The sequence below is a fragment of the Elgaria multicarinata genome, chromosome 3 (assembly GCF_023053635.1).
Source record: "Elgaria multicarinata webbii isolate HBS135686 ecotype San Diego chromosome 3, rElgMul1.1.pri, whole genome shotgun sequence".
NCBI classification, from domain to species: domain Eukaryota; kingdom Metazoa; phylum Chordata; class Lepidosauria; order Squamata; family Anguidae; genus Elgaria; species Elgaria multicarinata.
In genome coordinates, this window is record NC_086173.1 from 139,007,926 (window position 1) to 139,027,388 (window position 19,463).

The window sequence follows — 19,463 nt, forward strand, 5'->3', positions numbered from 1 at the left end:
GGGAACTGCCTGACAACATAAGCTGTCACACCCCTACTCAGCGGCCCCAGGGATCCTGTTGTGAACTTGGCAGCCAAGGACGTGCTGCAGCACTCCTTCGAAAAGGGAAACCGCAGCTAGGCTTCACTCCACGCCCCCAATCCAGGGGCTGTGATCATCCGTGCAGGGAAATGGGCTTCAATGCACACGCTCGCCGTGATGGGGAAGGATGCAACTGCAAACCCTCTTTCCCAACGTTAATTTACAGTCGCCGGAGTAGTGCTGCTGGCTGGCAGAATTCTTGTGCCTCCAACAGCTGAGCCGCAAGCCGAAATTTAGCAGGGGAATCTTTCCCCTGGGGTGCAGTAGGTGCCTCTCATGCCATTGTTAGAGGCGCAGGAGCCCTGCCAGAAAACAAGTTAGCAACCCCGCAATTAGAGGGTGTTGAAACGGAGGTGTTTGTCATGTGCTTGTCCTTAATTCCTGCAATTTGGCAGTGCCTGTGATCCAAGCTGGGTCTGGGAGCGATGGGGGGGAAAGGGCAATTTGGAAGGCTAAAGATGCAGTCAGAGTTTATTAGTAGCATTTTATGGTTTGAAGTTTTCTTTTGTGAGGTTCAACATTGTGAGGTTGTAATAACCAAAATAAAAATAATAATGATTGATTATATCTCTATGGCACCTTCCTAATGCTGATCAAGGCGATTTACAAAAAAGTACAGAAAACCCAAGTTAAATGATGTGTCTTAACCCCCTTCCTGCTTCACTCCTTATTGTTTCTCCCCTGCATGCCTTTTCCAGCCCTTATCCTTTCCCAGATGCCACAGATACATCTGGGATCCTTGGCTGAAGCAAAGCACTCGGGGAAAGTGCCAGGCGGTGGCAGAGGTGGTCCTGCCCAGCTTATGGCCTCTCTCTCTCGCTCTCTCGCTCTCTCGCCTAAATCATGCCCTTTCCCTGACACATAAAACGTTCAGCTGAGACCTGGTTCCTATGCCCAGGTTTGCCCCCAAGAATCTGATTTGGCTCCCTGTGGAAGACCATAGTAAAGCAGAATTTGCATGTAGTAGATGTATACAGTTGCTCCTCGTAGTTTTGGTTATAGGGTCTAGTATTTATTGAAACTAAACAGGTGTGGTATTTTATTGAAACTGCTTTTAGCAATCTAAACTGTTTACATATTTTATGTTTAAATTGTTATGCTGTATTTTACTATCTTTGAATTGTTGTAAACTGCCCAAAGAGCTTCGTCTGTTGGGTGGTTTAGAAATGAAATGAAATGAAATACATAAATGGAGGACTGGGCATGCACTCTGCACACAGGCTGCATTTTTGTTTTCCAATTGTTGTTTTATAAAACTTAGGGCAGAATGGATTTGATAACTGAAACGTTTTCAGAGGTTTCTTCCCCTCCCCCCCCCCATTTTTTAACTGATATTTGGACACTTTTGCTTCCATGTCCCCAAATGTTATTTATGTCTGCCTGAGCATTGAGACTGTGAAACACATGTATGCACCGGACTCCCTGCTCTGCCCACCTGCTGGTATGAAGTGGCACAACGCTGCACAACTGCAAGGGAGAAGCAATGAGATCAGTTTCTGTATTCCACTTCTGTCTCTTAAGAATTGGAAGCAAAGATCAAAACCAATGCATATGCAATCCTTCTAAGTCAAGTGTCATACTTCCATTTCTCCCCTTGGCCCCACCCTCCATTTGAACTGTGGCTTTCACAAATAGGGCAGGGATATAATGCAAGACCAAGATACCTTCAATGTCCTTTTTCTTTTCTTTTCATTTTTACTCTAGTGTAGGTGTAGGGGCCCCAATCCAGATCAGCTCCCTTCCCCTCTCCCATGCTAGACTTCTGATTTGGATTGAGCCACCTGCACCTACTCTACTCTAGAGTAAATACAGGAATAAAAGAAGTAGCTGCTAGATACAGAGTTAAAATAATGACTCTTTTGGCTGTAAGAGTTCTAGAATGCCAGTTGTAGATCAGGCACTGAAACAAGAATTGCCAGACAAGGGCTCCTGAACATTTGTGGACAAAAATTGCATTCTTTCCTTAGTAAATCCATTTGCATAACTGGAGTAAAATACCTGATTTATTTATTTATTTATTGCATTTGTATATCGCCCAATAGCCGAAGCTCTATAGGCGGTTCACAAAAATTAAAACCTTAATAAAACTACCAACAGGTTAAAAAAACAAATACAAAATACAATATAAAAAGCACAACCAGGATAAAACCACGCAGCAAAATTGATATAAGATTAAAATACAGAGTTAGAACAGTAAAATTAAATTTAAGTTAAAATTAAGTGATAAAATACTGAGAGAATAAAAAGGTCTTCAGCTGGCGACGAAAAAAGTACAGTGTAGGCTCCAGGCGGACCTCTCTGGGGAGCTCATTCCACAGCCGGGGTGCCACAGTGGAGAAAGCCCTCCTCCTAGTAGCCATCTGATTGAAGCAGGTTGTCTGTGGACTATGTTTATAGGCTGCACATCCTATTTCTGTTGTTTGCCATGTTCCCTGGAGAACTCTCACTTGTTTTGCAGCAATGGTACACCAGCTCCATGAACATCATTTGCACCTGGCTCACAGACCGCATGGACCTTCAGCTTCACATCTATCAACTGAAAACTCTTATTAGGATAGTAAAGGTAAGCCTGTTCGTTAGATCTGTGCTATTCTACACACACAAGAAATGAAATGGGAGGTGGGAAGCACAAAATCAACACCAGGAAACACGGGCAAAACGTCATTATCAAGGAGGACCATTCGTCATGGGCTCCAAGTGCCTTATAGAGCAAAGTCAATGTGATATATTTTAAGGATCAGACCCAGATTTAAGCTGAATCAACTTTGCTGGCAGAAATGGATCCCCTCCCCTTCTTCCCATGGCAGCCTCTCCAGCCCCAGAAAAATTTTCATGGTGAGCCATGAAACTCTACTGAATTGGATTAGCTCTGTTGTGGGGTGGCTGGATGGAGGGCCCTTCCTGTTGTGGAAGGCAGATCCTAGATCCAACCCAAAGTAAGGAAGCTACTCATACAAGAGGGGCAGGGTGAACGAGGCATAGGAGACAGTCTGATGAAAGTGAACATTGTTTTACCATCTTGCCTTTTTTCATCCTCATTATATATGTAAAGATACACACACACACATATATACATACATGGGTACGTTCTCATGTCACCTTTGGTGGAAAGAATGAATCTGTAGCATGGGTTCCTATGCAGCATCACAAGTGTGACAACACTTTGGACAAGCCCAAATCCCACTTTGGGCAAGCTCACACCAGCATTGCTCCAGTTCCTGGCAGAGGCATCCCTACCATTAGGTAGAGTTGAGTGGTCCATGCTGGAGGACAGGGAACAGCAGCAAGGTCATACAAAACAGAGCGCTGTGCACCTGCCCTGCATTCCTTAAGTTAACTTGCTCCCTCTGGTGCAGTGGAAGAGACTGTCCTGAAGCTAGTATTAAAAGTAGATTCAACAGCAAGTCCACTTGGAATGGTGAAGTACCATCTTGCCCTTTGGGAAGGGAACACTGGCATAAGAAGGAGCTGCGATATGGGCAGCTTGTCAAGTGATTTTGCACCTCTGACATTTCTTAATTGGGTGGAAAGGTTCCATACTGCAGCTATTCCCACATGACCAAAGATAATGTTGGAAAGGGACTTACGCCTTTATGTGGTGTGGTAACCACTTAAAAATGGAACCACATGGGCATCTAATACCTCATTGCATTCCCTCCAAGAAAGCCCTATGTAGTTGTGAACATGATGAGGTTCAACAGAGATTAAATTAGTTCCACTTCTTAGAACCTCAGGTTAACATCCCCAGGTCTGGTTAACATAAAGATGTGTTACCAACACCTGAAAGAATCACAAAATGGAACCAAAATTTGCCAGTAATTTATTATTGCAGCAGCAGTAATTCTATCAATGGGAGGGTGCAGCCCCAGTGGGGTTCAGAGGTGTCAATAATTGGCCTCCAGATCATTGCTTGTTCCTGCACTAAAGGATCAATGATCATAGATCCACGGTTGCCTTCTCCACTCTTTTGTCACAGTTGCTCTTCACAACCATTTCAATAGTTGAATTCCATAATTGTGCCCCCCCCCAAAAAAAACTGTGAAACAATCCTCAGGAAAGTAATTTAATAAATAGTATTTAATTAAATGTAACTAAATGTTATGGATAAAGGTGGGGTTTCTAAAATAAGACTCATATGTGGCACAGTACAGACACTCACATACATAGCTTTGATACTTCAATCCAAACTTTTTTAAACCAGTTTCCTGGGAAATCTGTACTGGGAAACTGTGGTTTAACCAGGATATGAAAGTCAGAATCATGGTTCATCACCCTGAGATCATTACCTCAACTAGGCTTTTATGTGTAATTTTGTATATATTTGTTGATTATGCCAATTGATATATTTTCTTTTGGATGTTCGCAAAATTGGTTGGATGGCAATCTTTACCACTGATTTCAGTTTTAGTGTCTTTGTGGTTACTACTAGAAATACAAATCAGAGTTATGCATACTGTTAATTGAAGTAATTTGCCTTACAATAGGTGTTTACAGTTTTTGAAAAGGGACTGCAAGGGGAAGATAAGATATCTTGAATGTAGCCTCTTTTCCGTGTGTGTGTGTGTGTGTGTGTGTGTGTGTGTGTATGTGTGTTGGACACATGCTAATTATTTCAGTGTGAAATCTCAGTGGCTTACATGAAATAATAAGATCACAGGAGGAGGTAAATACATATTTGATCATTTTGGTTCTAATTCATGCATCTCATTGAAGAGTAGAACTGTATATTCTGAAAATCAAAGCATGAATAAATTATTAAAAGAGTTTTAATTTTCATAAATAAAAGCAATAGGTATCAACACATTATTATTATGTGTTACTTTGGGGAGCACCAAAAAGCATGGAAGTTATCTTTTGTGCCATTAGAGCTATGTTGTAACTCATATTTTTAACAATTACTCTAGGCATACTAGATAGCCAAAATGCCTTTAAATGATTTCAGGGTGTTAAATGGCAGGTACACTTTACTAATACTTGGATTTTTAAATTGCAGCTGCATTCTGTAAAATCAAAAAGACTCTAAACTAATCAAATACAATGAATTAATTATTTGCAGACAGAGAATTTTTATAATTTACTTGTTGTGCAAAAGAACTACCCTCCACTTGTTTGGAACTATGGGCAGAGCTACATGCTTACTAGACAAATACCAGGTTCCCCACTAGGGGTGTCAGAAATCCACCACGGATTCAAATCAGTTCGAATTTCCATGAATCCAACCTGCAGATTACACAGCAGAGTCGCCGATTCCACCGACTTTCAGACTGGTTTTTCCACTATTGAGTGGGATTTGGGCTAACTTGCATTAGCACAAGTACACATTAGTGTTAATTCACACTTGCACTAATGTGAATTAGCACTAATGCAAATTAGTAAAAGTAGAAAGATATTCTGTTTGTTTGGGGGTTGTTGTTTTTTAAAAAATACCATTTTGTCCATGAGCGGATGATGGAATGAAAGACAGCAAACAATCTGTCTTTCAGGCAGACTGGATTCAACAAAATCAGGACATCCCTTTTCCCAGCCCCATCTTCTGCCATAATGGTAATGTGGGGACGTGGAGCAGGAGTGAAGGGCTAGTACAGGGAAGGATTGGCAAGTGAGAGGCGGTGCTTAGTTTTTCACCCACCCACTAGTTCTCCCTTATAATTGCTCTCAAAGTTGTTGATAGCCTGTTTCCCCCCACCCCCCAGAAGCTTGCTACTGAACCTAGGGAGCACTAAGGAAATGCTACTCTGTGCTAAAAGGAAGGAAGGGATAATGGTGTCTAAAGTCACTGACACCTACTCTGGGCAGGATTCTAGTTTATTTCAACTGTTGATGATGGACTTTTGTAAATGTCTCACCTCTGAGCAAGGCTTGCATATATTGTAATAGTCGTCAGTCCATGCGTGGTGCTAGCCATACTAACTGTAGCCAAATATCTATGTAAGGATCATAGATATCTGTTGTTTTTATACTGTTTTTATGTTTTTTTAAATTTTTGTACACTTTTAATGTTTACTATTTTTAATTGTTGTAAACCACCCAGAGAGCTTTGGCTGTGGGGCGGTATATAAATGTAATAAATAAATAAATAAATAAATCTTAGGCCTTAGCTAGACCTAAGGATTATCCCAGGCAAATGGAGGGATCGTCCCTGCCTGCTCCCGGGATCCCCTGTGTGTCATTTGGATGCACAGGGATGATCCTGGGACAATCCCGGGATATAGGCCTGGTCTAGCCATGGCCATAATCTTGCCTTTTGGCTCCAGTGTCTATTAGCATTATAAACCTCACCCCGATTACTATGTACTTCAGCACCCCTGCATCAAAGTAAATGGGTTGACCAAAATATAGAATAGAATAAATATCCATTGATGAAAAGGAAGTCAATTGAAATAGATTTAGTGATACAAACCCTAATTTGTACCATTTCTGGTCTTTCCTATCCTCTGTTCCACAACACCACCTTCTTCTCTCTAGAAAGCCTACAGAGATTTTCGATTGCAAGGAGTTCTGGATTCTACCTTGAACAGCAAAACCTATGACACAGTGCGAAACCGGCTGACTGTAGAAGAAGCCACAGCCTCCGTAAGTGAAGGTGGAGGGCTTCAAGGGATCACCATGAAAGACAGTGATGAAGAAGATGAAGAAGATGATTAGCTTTCCAGATGTAGAAGCCCCCAACTTGGATATAGCCTGGAAACCAGTGCATGTAATCTAGTCTGTTATTCAGTTAGCCACATTAGGAAATTTTCTGTCCGCTCTAAATGCCCATGGAAAGTCTACCAATACAATTGCCATTTTAGCCGTGTGGTACTTAAGATTTAGCATCTCTGTTTCGGTTCATTGAGTTTCCTAATTCCATATCTATATGTTCATAAGCAATATGGAACACCATTGTTTAAAACTGTTAACGGAAACAAAATCTGCATAGAAAACATGCTAGGTGTGTCCCTGTTATAATTAAAGTATAAATGATGCTTCATTAATGTACTGTATATACATTGATGGTAAAATTGTTGTGAAGACAAGTGAAACAAGTACTTTCATATCTTTGTTTCTCTTCTGTGGTTGCCAACTGCTTCGAAACAGAGTAAGGCTACAACAAATTACACCTTTTTTGTACATTTTGGGAGGGGGACATGTAAAACAGAAGCTGGAATTATTCCCGTTTAATATACCGACCTACTTACCCTCCAATATATACAGCTAACTTTGTAGAAGTGACATGCCAATGGAGTACTAGTCATCCATATTGCCACAACAGGTTGACCTTTATCACCTTGTCCACATTACGACTCACAGCAGTTGTTTTATGTCAACGTCTTACCCCTCTAAATGTTACACTTTTTGTTCAGAGTTCCGATAACTGTGTTTGTAAAAAGGACAACTTTAATTACAATCTTAGACTATACAGATGTGTTTATAATGAGGATAATAATAGTAATAATAATAACAATAATAATGACAATATACGAAGATTTCTTTTAGTAGATTGTAACCATAATTTAAATCTCCTTTTGTTATCACAATGGTTTTTATATCCTGTCATGTACATTGCATTTGGACCAGTAACTTGCATGCCCTTGGGTTCCCCCGTTACCTTCCAGAAGCTTTTATTTTCTGTGTAATATAGTGAATCCATCTTGCTTTTTTGCCTTATACAAGCCGACAGTTGTAAAAGTGTGAGAACTGTGGCTTCTCAATAAATAACTATTCAGATGTCCTAAGAATAAATGCTGGAGTCTTTTTATGTCTGCCTTAGAAAGAGGAAAACAAAACATAAGCTGAGCTAACTTTAAAAAAAAAATCAATGTAAGAGCCTCCCCATCTTCTAGAATAAAGGAATTTTCTTTTCACATGGATGTTCTTTATAGTTTGTTAACTGAGGGGATTATTCTCTGATTTGCTCAAAAAAGCAGAGCTGCAGAGGCATTAAGAAGCACACTTCCTTATGTAAACCTGGATTGCATGATACAGAGGCATCTGTTTTTTGTCCTAGTGAGACTTTGCAAGGTGTTTTTTTTAAAAAAGGAAATAATTCAGGCAACTCAGAAGTTATTTATTTATTTACGATATTTATATACTGCTCCCCATTCAAAATTTCTGAGCAGTGTACAAGATAAAATTCAATAAAAACAGAATAAAACACCTTAAAATAGATTTTTGAAAGCAAAATGAAAAGTGAACTGTGAACCATGGCTGGTCATTAAGGAAAGGCTTCCTTGAACAATGATGTTTTCAGGAGGTGCCGAAAGGAATACAAAGTTGGCGCCTGCCTGACCTCCAGAGGCAGGGAATTCCATAGGAGACGGGCCACCACACTGAAGGCTCTTCCCCTGGTGGACTCCAATTGGAGGATGGGTCTGTGTGGAACCACCAGGAGCATGCCCTCGGATGACCTCAGTGACCGGGCAGATTGGTAGGGGAGAACGTGCGCTCTCAAGTATCCTGGTCCCAAGTTGTTTAGAGCTTTTGTACACAAGTACAAGAACTTCAAACCTGGCCCGGTAGCAAATGGGCAGTCAGTGCAGTTCCCTCAGCAGAGGAGTTACATGCTGGAAAGGGGCTGTAGTCGAGCTGCAGCATTCTGCACTAACTCCAGCTTCCAGAGCAGCTTTAAGGGCAGCCCCACATAGAGCGCCTTGAGGTAATCCAATCTTGAGGTTACCAATGCCTGTACCACCGTGGCCAAGCTATCCCTGTCCAGGAGAGGCTGTAGTTGGCAAACGAGCTAAAGCTGGTAAAAGGCACTCCGAACCGCCATGGCCACTTGAGCCTCCAGCGACAGAGATGGATCTAAGAGTACCCCCAAACTACAGACCTGATCTTTCAGAGGGAGTGCAACCCCATCCCGAACAGACAATAAGCCTATCTCCCAGACTTGGGAACCACTCACCCACAGGGCTTCTGTCTTGCCAGGATTCAGTTTCAGTTTATTGGCCCTCATTCAGCCCATTATTGAGTCTAGGCACTGGTCCAGGACCTGCACAGCCCCACCTGATTCAGTTGTCACAGGGAGATAGAGCTGCATATCATCCACATATTGATGGCATTTAGCTCCAAATCCCCTTATAACCGCTCCCAATGGTTTCATATAGATGTTAAATAACATTGGGGACAAGATGGTGCCCTGCGGCATCCCATAGCTCAATTGCCAAGGGGCCGAGGACTGGTCACCCAATGCTGCTTTCTGAAAACAACCCTGTAGATAGGACCGGAACCACTGTAGCACAGTGCCTCTGATGCCCATCCCACGGAGTCAATCCAGGGGATACCATGGTCGATGATATCAAAAGCCGATGAGAGATCAAGCAGGATTAACAGGGATGCACTCCCCTTCTCCCTCTCTCGATAAAGGTCATCCATCAGGGCGACCAAGGTTGATTCAGTCCCATAACAGTGACTCCCACACCCCAGCCCTCCAATCTGTGTTGGTGCTGCACTGAGTACCCAGGTGGGTCAACCCCACCCAGCTCATCCACCCAAGCCTCAGTAATGCATGCCAGGTCAGCCCTCTCATCCATAATTAAGTTTAATATGTTTGTATGCCTATTTAAGTTTTATTAAGTTTAATATGTTTGTATGCCTATTTCCTATCTATCCAACAGCTGTTTACAACACAACTGAAGGCATAAAAGGAATAACAATGCAAACTATAAACAGTAAAACAAAGTGAAATGATCACTAAAACCACTGGTTCTTAACAAAGTATAGAATTGCTAAAATACCTGGAGGGAAAATCTTATTCTGGTGCTGAAAAGGTAATATGATGGGTGTCAGGCCCACTCCTTTAGCGACGACCTTCCACAACTGCAATGCCATGGACAAAAGAAGCCCTCTCAGTTGCCATTCATAACGGGTGGACAAATCTGCCAGTTTTGCTTTCTCTCTGTTTGTTATTTTCCAACAGTTTCCACAAGAGTTTGCGAACTGTTTTTAAAAGTTCACACAACACATGTTTGTGTGTGTTTTTCTTCTAAGATACACATTTTTGTATACAGCTCTGCCTAATCTATATGTGTTTCCAAGCACATTTGACTACTTAATTTATTTTCACTACGATATGCATGTTTGTGCACACGGATTCAATCCTGATATGTATGCATGCAGCACCTGGTGAAATTCTCTCTTTATCACAACAGTTGAAGCTGCAGGAGACCTGCCCCCTTTTGTATCTGGTCACTCTGGTATAGCTCCTGCAGCTTTAACTATTGTGATGAACACCAGGTGCTGCCTGCATACAAATGACACCTGCTGAAATTCCCTTTTCTATACAACTGTTAAAGATACAGGAGCCCTGTCCTCCTTTCCATAGGGCCATCCTATTTTAGGGCTCTTCTGAAGTACTGCAAAGACAGGGCCTGATTCATTACCCAACTAGTAGTTCCATAACTGTGGTGCCACCACTGAAACATGCAAAAAGAAGGAAGGCAGTAGTATAAATAATCTAATGTTCCAAAGTGCCCAAGGGCCACTACTACACAATATATATACAGGGATAAATAGTGATCATTAACCTTATTTATTTACAAATATACCTGATGCATCACCTGCATGATCATCGAAGGCAACTGTGCATACAATTTACTCATTTACTTACCACTGAAATAGCCATACCTCTTGTGCTCACCTGTCTGATTGTTCTCTAAAATAGGCAAACAAGAAGTGCCTTGACCAATGACTTCAGAGTACAGGATGGTCCTTCAAGATTGGATAACAAGGCTTCAACCTTAACTGTGCTGGCAAAGAAGACCTATCAAATGCAGTGTGATTTTCTCCTCAGTACATATAAGATTGTGCTGCACTGCTACAATCTTATGGATGCAGAGCTGGGAGAAAATCCCACTAAACTCAGTGGGACTTACTTCTATGTGCCTAGGAATGCACCCTAGTTTAAGATGGTGAGAACTAAAGGTATGGGCCACAATTAAAAAGGTCCAGACATGCTTAAGCCCACTGATTCCAGGGCTAGGAGCCGTTCTCAAAAAATCGTGCCTTCTGCACCGGCATATATCAAGCAAATGGAGCGGAAGTTAACAAGTTAGTGCAGGTGTTTGCACAGAAGCAGAGGCATGTGTCTGAGAAAGGCATGTGCAAAGTTAAACCCAAGGCTGTTAAAAACGATCAGAAAGCTAGATGGGAGGCTGTTCCTCCAATGAAAAACATTGTATCAAAACTCTGCAGATAAATTTAAAGCAGATTGGCCACAAGACCAAATAACTTTAATCGGAAGAAATTTTGCTCACTCTGATAATTCGTCCGGGAGTGGAGCGGTAATGAAAAGAATGGGGGAAATTAGAAGAAAGAGGGAAATTAGAAGAAAAAGATTTATGCTAAAATTAATAACAATAACAACAACAACAACAACAACAACAACAACAACAACAATAATAATAATAATAATTTCTTACCCACCTCTCCCTCTGGATCGAGGCAGGGAACAACATTAAACACAACAATACAATACATAAAACTGGTTAAAAGAGCATATAAAACAGATACAATATTAAAATAGCTAAAACTCTTAGGTTTAAAATCAATCTTTGTAGGCCTGCCGGAATGTACATATCTTGGCCCCGCCCTTTTTGCCTTCAGCCCTGCCCACCCCTGGAATGCAGCCGCCCGAGGAATTCTCCAAAATGGAATCTGGCCTGAGGACTGATATGGGTTCTACACCCCTGCTTGAAATGCTGATGAGGGCCAGGGAGGGAGTATGGCTGAGTGACTGTCAGTTGGGGTTGAACACCAGTGGGTCCACCTTCTAGTCCTGGAGAGTCTAAGTGGTGGTGATATTATTGTATCAATGGGATTGTTATTATTTTGTAAATAGAAATGGTGCTTTCAAAAAGAAAGGTAATGAGTGCACCAAAGAGTAATGTGTTACAAATTTTAGAACGGCTTTTTTAAAAGAGTGTGTGTGTGTGTGTGTGTGTGTGTGTGTGTGTGTGTGTGTGTTTGTTTAAGGAAAAGCAACCGCTGAGCTGAGACCAACTGTCTGCTGCTGTTGGCAGTCGCAGCTGGGGAACACGTCTGTGGTCATTCCCAACTTCCTCGACCTCATATGCATCTGTATTTACAGCAGGGTCCTGGGGGCTGCGTGGTCGAAGGTGCCTCCACACACACACACACACACATGTCAGATACCCTCACTCCCTTTCATTAGGCAGAGCTTGATTTGCATTAATTGGAATGGAGTCATGGGTTGATTTGATGCTAACCGACTAGAAATCAACTCAGCAGTAAAAGAAAATAGATAGATACCAGTAGCATTGAGCTGGGCTGTTTACTTCTATGGCAAAAGGTCAGGGCCAGAACTGAGCACATTCTATGTACGGGCCGTGTTCAGAAGACACCTTAAACCATGGCTTTAACCATGGCGATTAAGGCTTTTTGCGTTATTCACCGTGGTTAAAGTTGTGGTTTAAGGTGTCTACTGAATCTTAATCTGGAATCAGTAGCAGAATTGGGCTTTTGGGAGAAATTTGACTTTTGGTTTATTTTAAACCATGAAAACAAGGCTCATAGTGACAACAAAAGAATTTTAGATGTGTCCATAATATCAGTTGACAGATTAGAAAATAAAAGGGACTCTGGGTGAGGATTTCAACAAACAGAAAAAGAAAACTCCTGGCCCACCACTTACACCTTATGCAGCCCCATCTTACAATTAGCTTGAACTGCAGTAGTGCAAGCATTTAACATGCCACTCCAGTCCTCTTCCTGGGGAGAGAGATCTTCCCCTAAGACTAGGGTAACCATATGGAAAGGAGGACAGGGCTCCTGTATCTTTAACAGTTGTATAGAAAAGTGGGTTTCAGCAGGTGTCATTTGTATCCAGGCAGCAGCTGGTGAAATTCCCTCTTCATCACAACAGTTGAAACTGGAGGAGGAGAAGAGGAAGAGGAAAAGGAGGAAGAAGAAGAGCTCTAGAAACAGCCTACTTCCTATCATAGACACTTCATTCCTAGAGTGTCCCCTAAAAAGCTGGGAGGAACCTTCAAGCACAGGTTCCTAGCATGTCTATGACAGGAACCATAGTTCCCCCCTTTTATTTGGCAGTAGCAGATAGTGGGGATCTTGGGGCCACCAGACATGGCTTGGGAGCTGCTTGCAGCTTGTAGCCTATAGTTTTTACACTCTTGCCCTAAGGGCCAAACCTTTTGGAATAAAGGAAACTGCCTTATACTAGACTATTTCCCCATTTAGTCAAATAGTTACTTTGACTGGTAGTAACTCCGCAAGGGTTTCAAGGAAGAAGATCTCCCACAGATGTACAGTTCATCCCTTACAGTCTGCCCATCACATCTGATCATATATGCTCAGCAAATAAGAGCACCCGGCTATAGCACAGAGCTATCAGGCTGTCGCTGCACATCGCTGGTCTGCTTCCAAGAAGCAACACTTCTTCTTTGCTTTCTATCACCCAGTTCTTAGTCAAGATGTTCCAAAGCGGATGGAAGTCCCAAGTCATCCTCAGATAAAACAAGTAAAACCAACCCATATTTCTGCAATAGCTTTGGGCGGCAGAAATTGGTCCCTTTGGCGTGGAAATCTATTTTCAACTTTTGTTGTAGACAGGAGGGAGGGGGAGGGAAACATGACAAATCCTGGTTCTCTCCTCAGTTATTGACACTGGAGGACTTCCATTTTGCAGCCCTGCTGGGCATCAACTTCATTTGGAAGAGAATCCAGCCTCACACCAACTATAATAGCGCTGTGCCTGGCTCCGTCAAATTCTCTCTCGTCTCCTGGAAGTCCAGCTAAGCTCCCCTTCTTTGGCAGTGTTAATTCATGGGGCATGGAGACTGGAAATGCAAGCAAATTGACACATGTCACCACCTATTAATCCAATTTGTTTCAAATTCCAGCAGTTGGCTTCCTCCCTGCTGCAAAGCATGTTTCCCCGGCCTCAGGAGCTGGAGGAAGGAGCTCTCTGGCCACCTTAGAAGTCCCACACCCACCCGCTTTCCCTGTTTAAAGGGTGGCTGTTTGCTTAAGAATCCAAAGCCATTGCACAAAGCTGCAGCTGCTCTTGGCCTGCACATTGTTTTCCATGCACTTTCAAAGACAGCCGAGTCCCTGTTGCCACAGGCCAAGAAATGAATCAGGACAAGTTTGAAGATACATGTTCACCACTCAAGGGTTGTGAGGAGATCAAGTAGGGTGGCCATTTATGACTTTCCCCCCCAAAAAAAAAGGGGAGGGGGAAGTATCGCTTAAAACATGGACAGAAGATAGTGATTTTCATAAAATGTTCATATGTTGATATGCCCATATGTTGATTTATATGTATAGATACATATCACTGAGAAATGATTATTATAGTTTAAATAGAAATGCATGGAAGACTGTGACCAGGTGCCCTATGTGCCTGCCTGTTTAGATGCTCGCTGTTGATGGGAAACAGTTCTTAGGATTATCTCTAAACCAGAATTGGATTGGGCAGCCCATTAAAAAGAAGATGCCTTCAAATAAAGGACTGGGCAGCCCTTCAACTACCATATTTCTTCGATTCTAAGACGCCATCGATTGTAAGACGCACACTAATTTCGGTACCACCAACAGAAAAAAAGCTTTGATTCTAAGAAATAATAAACACACCCGCGATTCTAAGATGCACCCCATTTTTAGAGATGTTTTCATATGATGTCTCGTCATGTGAAAATCAATGGAGGCTGTTATTAACATGCTTACCTCCAAGGTAGTTATTTATTATTTATTTACAATATTTATATACCACTCCCATTGAAAATTTTGGAGCAGTATATTTATTTATTTATTTATTTATTTATTTTATTACATTTATATACCGCCCCACAGCTGAAGCTCTCTGGGCGGTTTACAACAATTAAAAATAGTAAATATTAAAAGTATACAAAAATTTAAAAAACATAAAAACAGTATAAAAACAACAACAGTATCCATTTAAAAACAACAATTCTGGGGTCCATTAAAAACAAACTTAACGTTGTTAAATGCTGCTAAAATGCCCGGGAGAAGAGAAAAATACAAGATAAAATAAAAACAGAATAAAACACTTTAAAATAGATTTTAAAAGAAGCAAAGTATACAGTGAACCGTGACTGGTCATTAAGGAAAGTCTTCCTGGAATAATGACATTTTCAGGATGTGCCAAAAGGAATACAAAGTTGGCGCCTGCCTGACCTCCAGAGGCAGGAAATTCAATAGGAGGGGGGCCACCACGCTGAAGGCTCTTCCCCTGGTGGACTCCAATCAGAGGATGGGTCTATGTGGAACCACCAGGAGCATGCCCTCAGATGACCTCAGTGACTGGGCAGGTTGGTAGGGGAGAAGGTGCTGTCTCTCAGGTATCCTGGTATCAGGTATCAAGGAGATATCCATGCAGATGTGAACCTTTCCTCAGGAACAGAAAGCCATAGTGCACATGTGGGCAAGCAGTGACCATTGGAGGCCTTCCGTCTTGCCCACCCAGAGTGCCCTTGCTCTCAAATCTCATCCCGTCAGCAATTCACCTGTTCAATGGCTTAAGGCAGCTTTGAATCTCTCCAAAGGAACAGGAATCTGACCAGAAATAAGATCCCACTACAAACCAAACTTAGTAGCCCAAATAAAATATGCTCGTTATGTGACCATATGATAGGAAAACCCCAGATTTGTTAGGATTTTTGGTAACAAATCTTGGAAGAGGGAAATTATGAAATTTGAAGAAAAAACCAGATTTTCCCCATCCTCCCCACCCAAAGGGCAGCTCTACTTTAATGGAAATTAACAAAAATGCTTACAGATCCATCATTTTTAAAGCTAAAGAGATGAAACTTGAAACTTGTTTGAGGCTGTAGGCTGTAGACTTTGGCTGGCTGGCATAAGGCAGAGAGAGGCTGAAGGCAACCCAGATGCACCTGTAGCTTGGCCCTGAGAGGCTGACTTGCCACCCAGAGTGTTTTAAGTGTGCATCAGAATCGAGCGGTTGTGTGGGAGGTGAGGAGGTGGAGGCAGCTGGCAGCGGAGGTTTTTAAAGTAAGATTCACCAAACATGACCAAGCAATAATCTGCAATAAGCAATACCCCCGGCCACAAGTACGCAGCCTGGCTGAACGGTTGGGAGACTTTGGCAGAGGGGGGTGGATTATTTGAGGCTGGAGGCTTTGGTTTGGCTGCAGTGACTTAGAGAGAGAGACAAGAAAGGCTGCACAGACAACCCAGAGACACGTGTTGTAACTTAGCCCCATGGTGCTGGCATGCAACACAGGGCATTAGAAAGAGGGTCTCAGAGTCACGTGTTTGTGCAGGAAGTAGACAGGAGTTCAAAGTCTGGATGTGCGAAGTGGTGCCAATGCACAAGCCTTTAGAAGCTAATGTATATAAGTGAGAAGTGTGAATGGGCAAAGTAGCGTCCACCACCCACAACACCCATCCTAATGTTAGAGAAGAGAAACTTGTGACAATCATACACAAGTTTCCCAAAAAAATTGAAATTTAAAAATAAAAAAGCCAGCAAGCCGGCCGGCAGCAAACCCCACTAGCAGCAGCAGCGGCAGCAGCATCTTGTAGCGGAGTGAGGATACAGTCAGAAAAGATATTTGAGGGAAGGGGAGAATGTATCACACAAAATACAGCAAAAGCTATAAAGGTAGAAGTAAGTGAAGTTAATTTCAGATATACTTGTCCTTTATTTCAGTGATTTTAACATTAAGATGTTATGTAGAAAAGATTTGTCTTAATTGTGTGCTGTAAAATCAGATGTGTCACCAAGGCTATGTTCAGGTGGGCATGCCCCCTTGGTACTGGACATGCCGCATGGGGCCAGACATGTTGGTGGGCACACCCCCTTGGAGGCAGACCATGTTGTCCTCCTTTTCGGTTTCCAAAATACAGTCACCCTACCCGTTACTATGGACATTTTTCATTTTTAAAACACGAAGAGTGGCATGGACAAATAGCCCAAAGAGTAACAACAGTGGACAAAATTGGACATTTGACTCCTGTACTGGACTAACAACAGCCCTGGGTGCTCAGGAAAGGCCTGCATATCACAGGTGCAACGTACAAGGGTGTGTGTTTTGAAAGAAGAGATAATGGGGCGGGGTGGGCAACTTGTGGGCCTCCAGAAGTTTTGACCTACAACTCCCATGATAAGAATATAAGAAGTGCCATGTTGGATCAGACCAAGGGTCCATCTAGTCCAGCACTCTGTTCACACAGTGGCCAACCAGCCATCGGCCAGGGATGAACAAGCAGGACATGGTGCAACAGCACCCTCCCACCCATGTTCCCCAGCAACTGGTGCACACAGATTTGTTGCCTCCAATACTGGAGATAGCACACAAGTTGTTGGAAGTACTCCTCAAGAGCAAGCAGAGTTTTGAAAGCTTCTCAGTAGAAAACAGTAGAGACCAAGAAAGCTCACAAACTGTTTAAGTTTCAAATAGAGCTTTACTGAAATATAGGTTGGTTTAAATAAATATATATTTACAGCACACATGTAGCACCACCCTCCCACCCATGTTCCCTAGCAACTGGTGCACACAGGCTTATTACCTCAAATACTGGAGATAGCACACAACCATCAGGGCTAGTAGCCATAGATAGCCTTCGTCTCCAGGCATTTATCCAACTATCCAGATTGGTGGCCATCACTACATCTTGTGGTAGTGAGTTCCATAATTTAACTATGCGCTGGGTGAAGAAGTACTTCCTTTTATTTGTCTTGGATCTCCCACCAATCAGTTTCATGGGATGACCCCAAGTTCTAGTATTTTGAGAGAGAGAGAGACAGAGAGAGAGAGAGAGAGAGATTGTACACCTCTATCATGTCTCCCCTTAGCCTCCTCTTTTCCAAGCTAAACAATCCCAGTTGATGTAACCTTCCCTCATAGGGAAGATGCTCCATCCCCTTAATCATTTTAGTTGCTCTTTTCTGCACTTTTTCCAGCTCTATAATACCATTTTCGGTGTGGTGACAGAATTGTACACAGTATTCTAAGTGTGGTCACATCATAGATTTGTATAATTTGTATACAAATTGTATAATTTGTATAATTTGCAGCCAGGTTGGTCACCAGTACATCTAGGGGTGAGCATATTACCCCAACATTAAAATCACTCCACTGGCTGCCAATTAGTTTCCGGGCAAAGTACAAAGTGTTGGTCATCACCTTTAAAACCCTAAATGGTTTGGGTCCAGGTTACCTGCGGGATCGCCTTCTCCCATATAGTCTGCTCCGCAAACTCAGGTCCTCTGGGGTGAACTTACTTCAGTTAGCTAAAACTAGGCTGACATCAGTTTCCCAAAGGACCTTTTCTTCTGTCGCCCCCAGATTGTGGAATGGCCTACTGGAGGAGATTCGTAAAATTAACACTATGTGTGATTTTAAGGCAGCTTTAAAGACTAGCCTTTTCCGGCAGGCCTATCCAGATCAATGTTAAATCATGATTTTTTAAGATGTATTGATTCCTGTTCTAATGTTATTCCCCGCCTCGATCCAAAGGGAGAGGCGGGTAAGAAATAATTTATTATTATTATTATTATTATTATTATTATTATTATTATTATTATTATTAGGGCAGTATATGATCCCTCACCATGGAACCACAGTTCTATAACCTCAATACACCTTGTGAATTTGTGAGAATGGGAGAAGCTTCAATTCTTCATCTCCTATCTGTTGTTTCATCATTACATGTAATTATTATTGTTGGAACTGTATAAATGCACACTCCACCTCCAAACAATAGCCTTGAATCATTTATGTCTTGTGAATTTTTAATCTTTATCCAAATAAGCAATAATCCCTACCATCCTCCACCCTTACTCTCCCCTTTTTTTTTCATGACATGGATTTTTAGATGAGACTCTAAATCTGCATTTACTGTAACGATGCAAATTATAGGCTGGGGAGACAGGGAATGAAAGGCAGAGATTACAAGCAATCTGCTGGCGAAGCCCTGTGCCGTGACGAAAGTGGCTTGCGGGTCAAAACAAAGAAAAACACTGAGCAACAAATGAGTTCCAGGCAGCAGCTAATATGGAGATCAAACCGATTAAAATTAATGCATGCACCAATGAGAGGGAAACCCTGGAATAATGTGAAGACTCAAGAAGATTAAGTCAATAACAGTGCCAGAAGTACAAAAATAAGATTGTGGTGATATGGGAAGGCATCGGAAGCTGAGAGTTGGGCAAGGAAATTGCAAAACACGACGTTATTTTGCTGTGCCCATCACAGACATATTGGCTCATTTGCTATGCAACAAAGACAGTCATTGAAATAAACAAACATGTTATGACTTATTTGTCTGACTGGAAGACAAGCCAGGTGGTCGGATTGGATCAGATTGACAAGAAGGTTGGTTTTTGAAACAGGCAAAGTTTCTTGCTGATCTTACAGTGTGTACTTAATAGGATAGAGTGT

The 19,463-nt window shown here is 42.1% G+C and overlaps 1 protein-coding gene across 2 annotated transcripts in view; it reads left to right on the forward strand.

Moving 5' to 3' along the window:
• The window catches only part of CADPS (calcium dependent secretion activator), a 407,683-nt gene extending 399,778 nt beyond the window's left edge, over positions 1 to 7,905 (forward strand). For both annotated transcript variants that reach the window (XM_063122067.1, XM_063122066.1), the window contains exons 28-29: positions 2,540 to 2,644; positions 6,547 to 7,905. In XM_063122067.1, coding sequence (XP_062978137.1) covers positions 2,540 to 2,644; positions 6,547 to 6,726 — 285 coding nt within the window. In that variant the 3' untranslated portion in view covers positions 6,727 to 7,905. The remainder of the gene's footprint in view (positions 1 to 2,539; positions 2,645 to 6,546) is intronic.
• Positions 7,906 to 19,463: the final 11,558 nt, after the last annotated feature.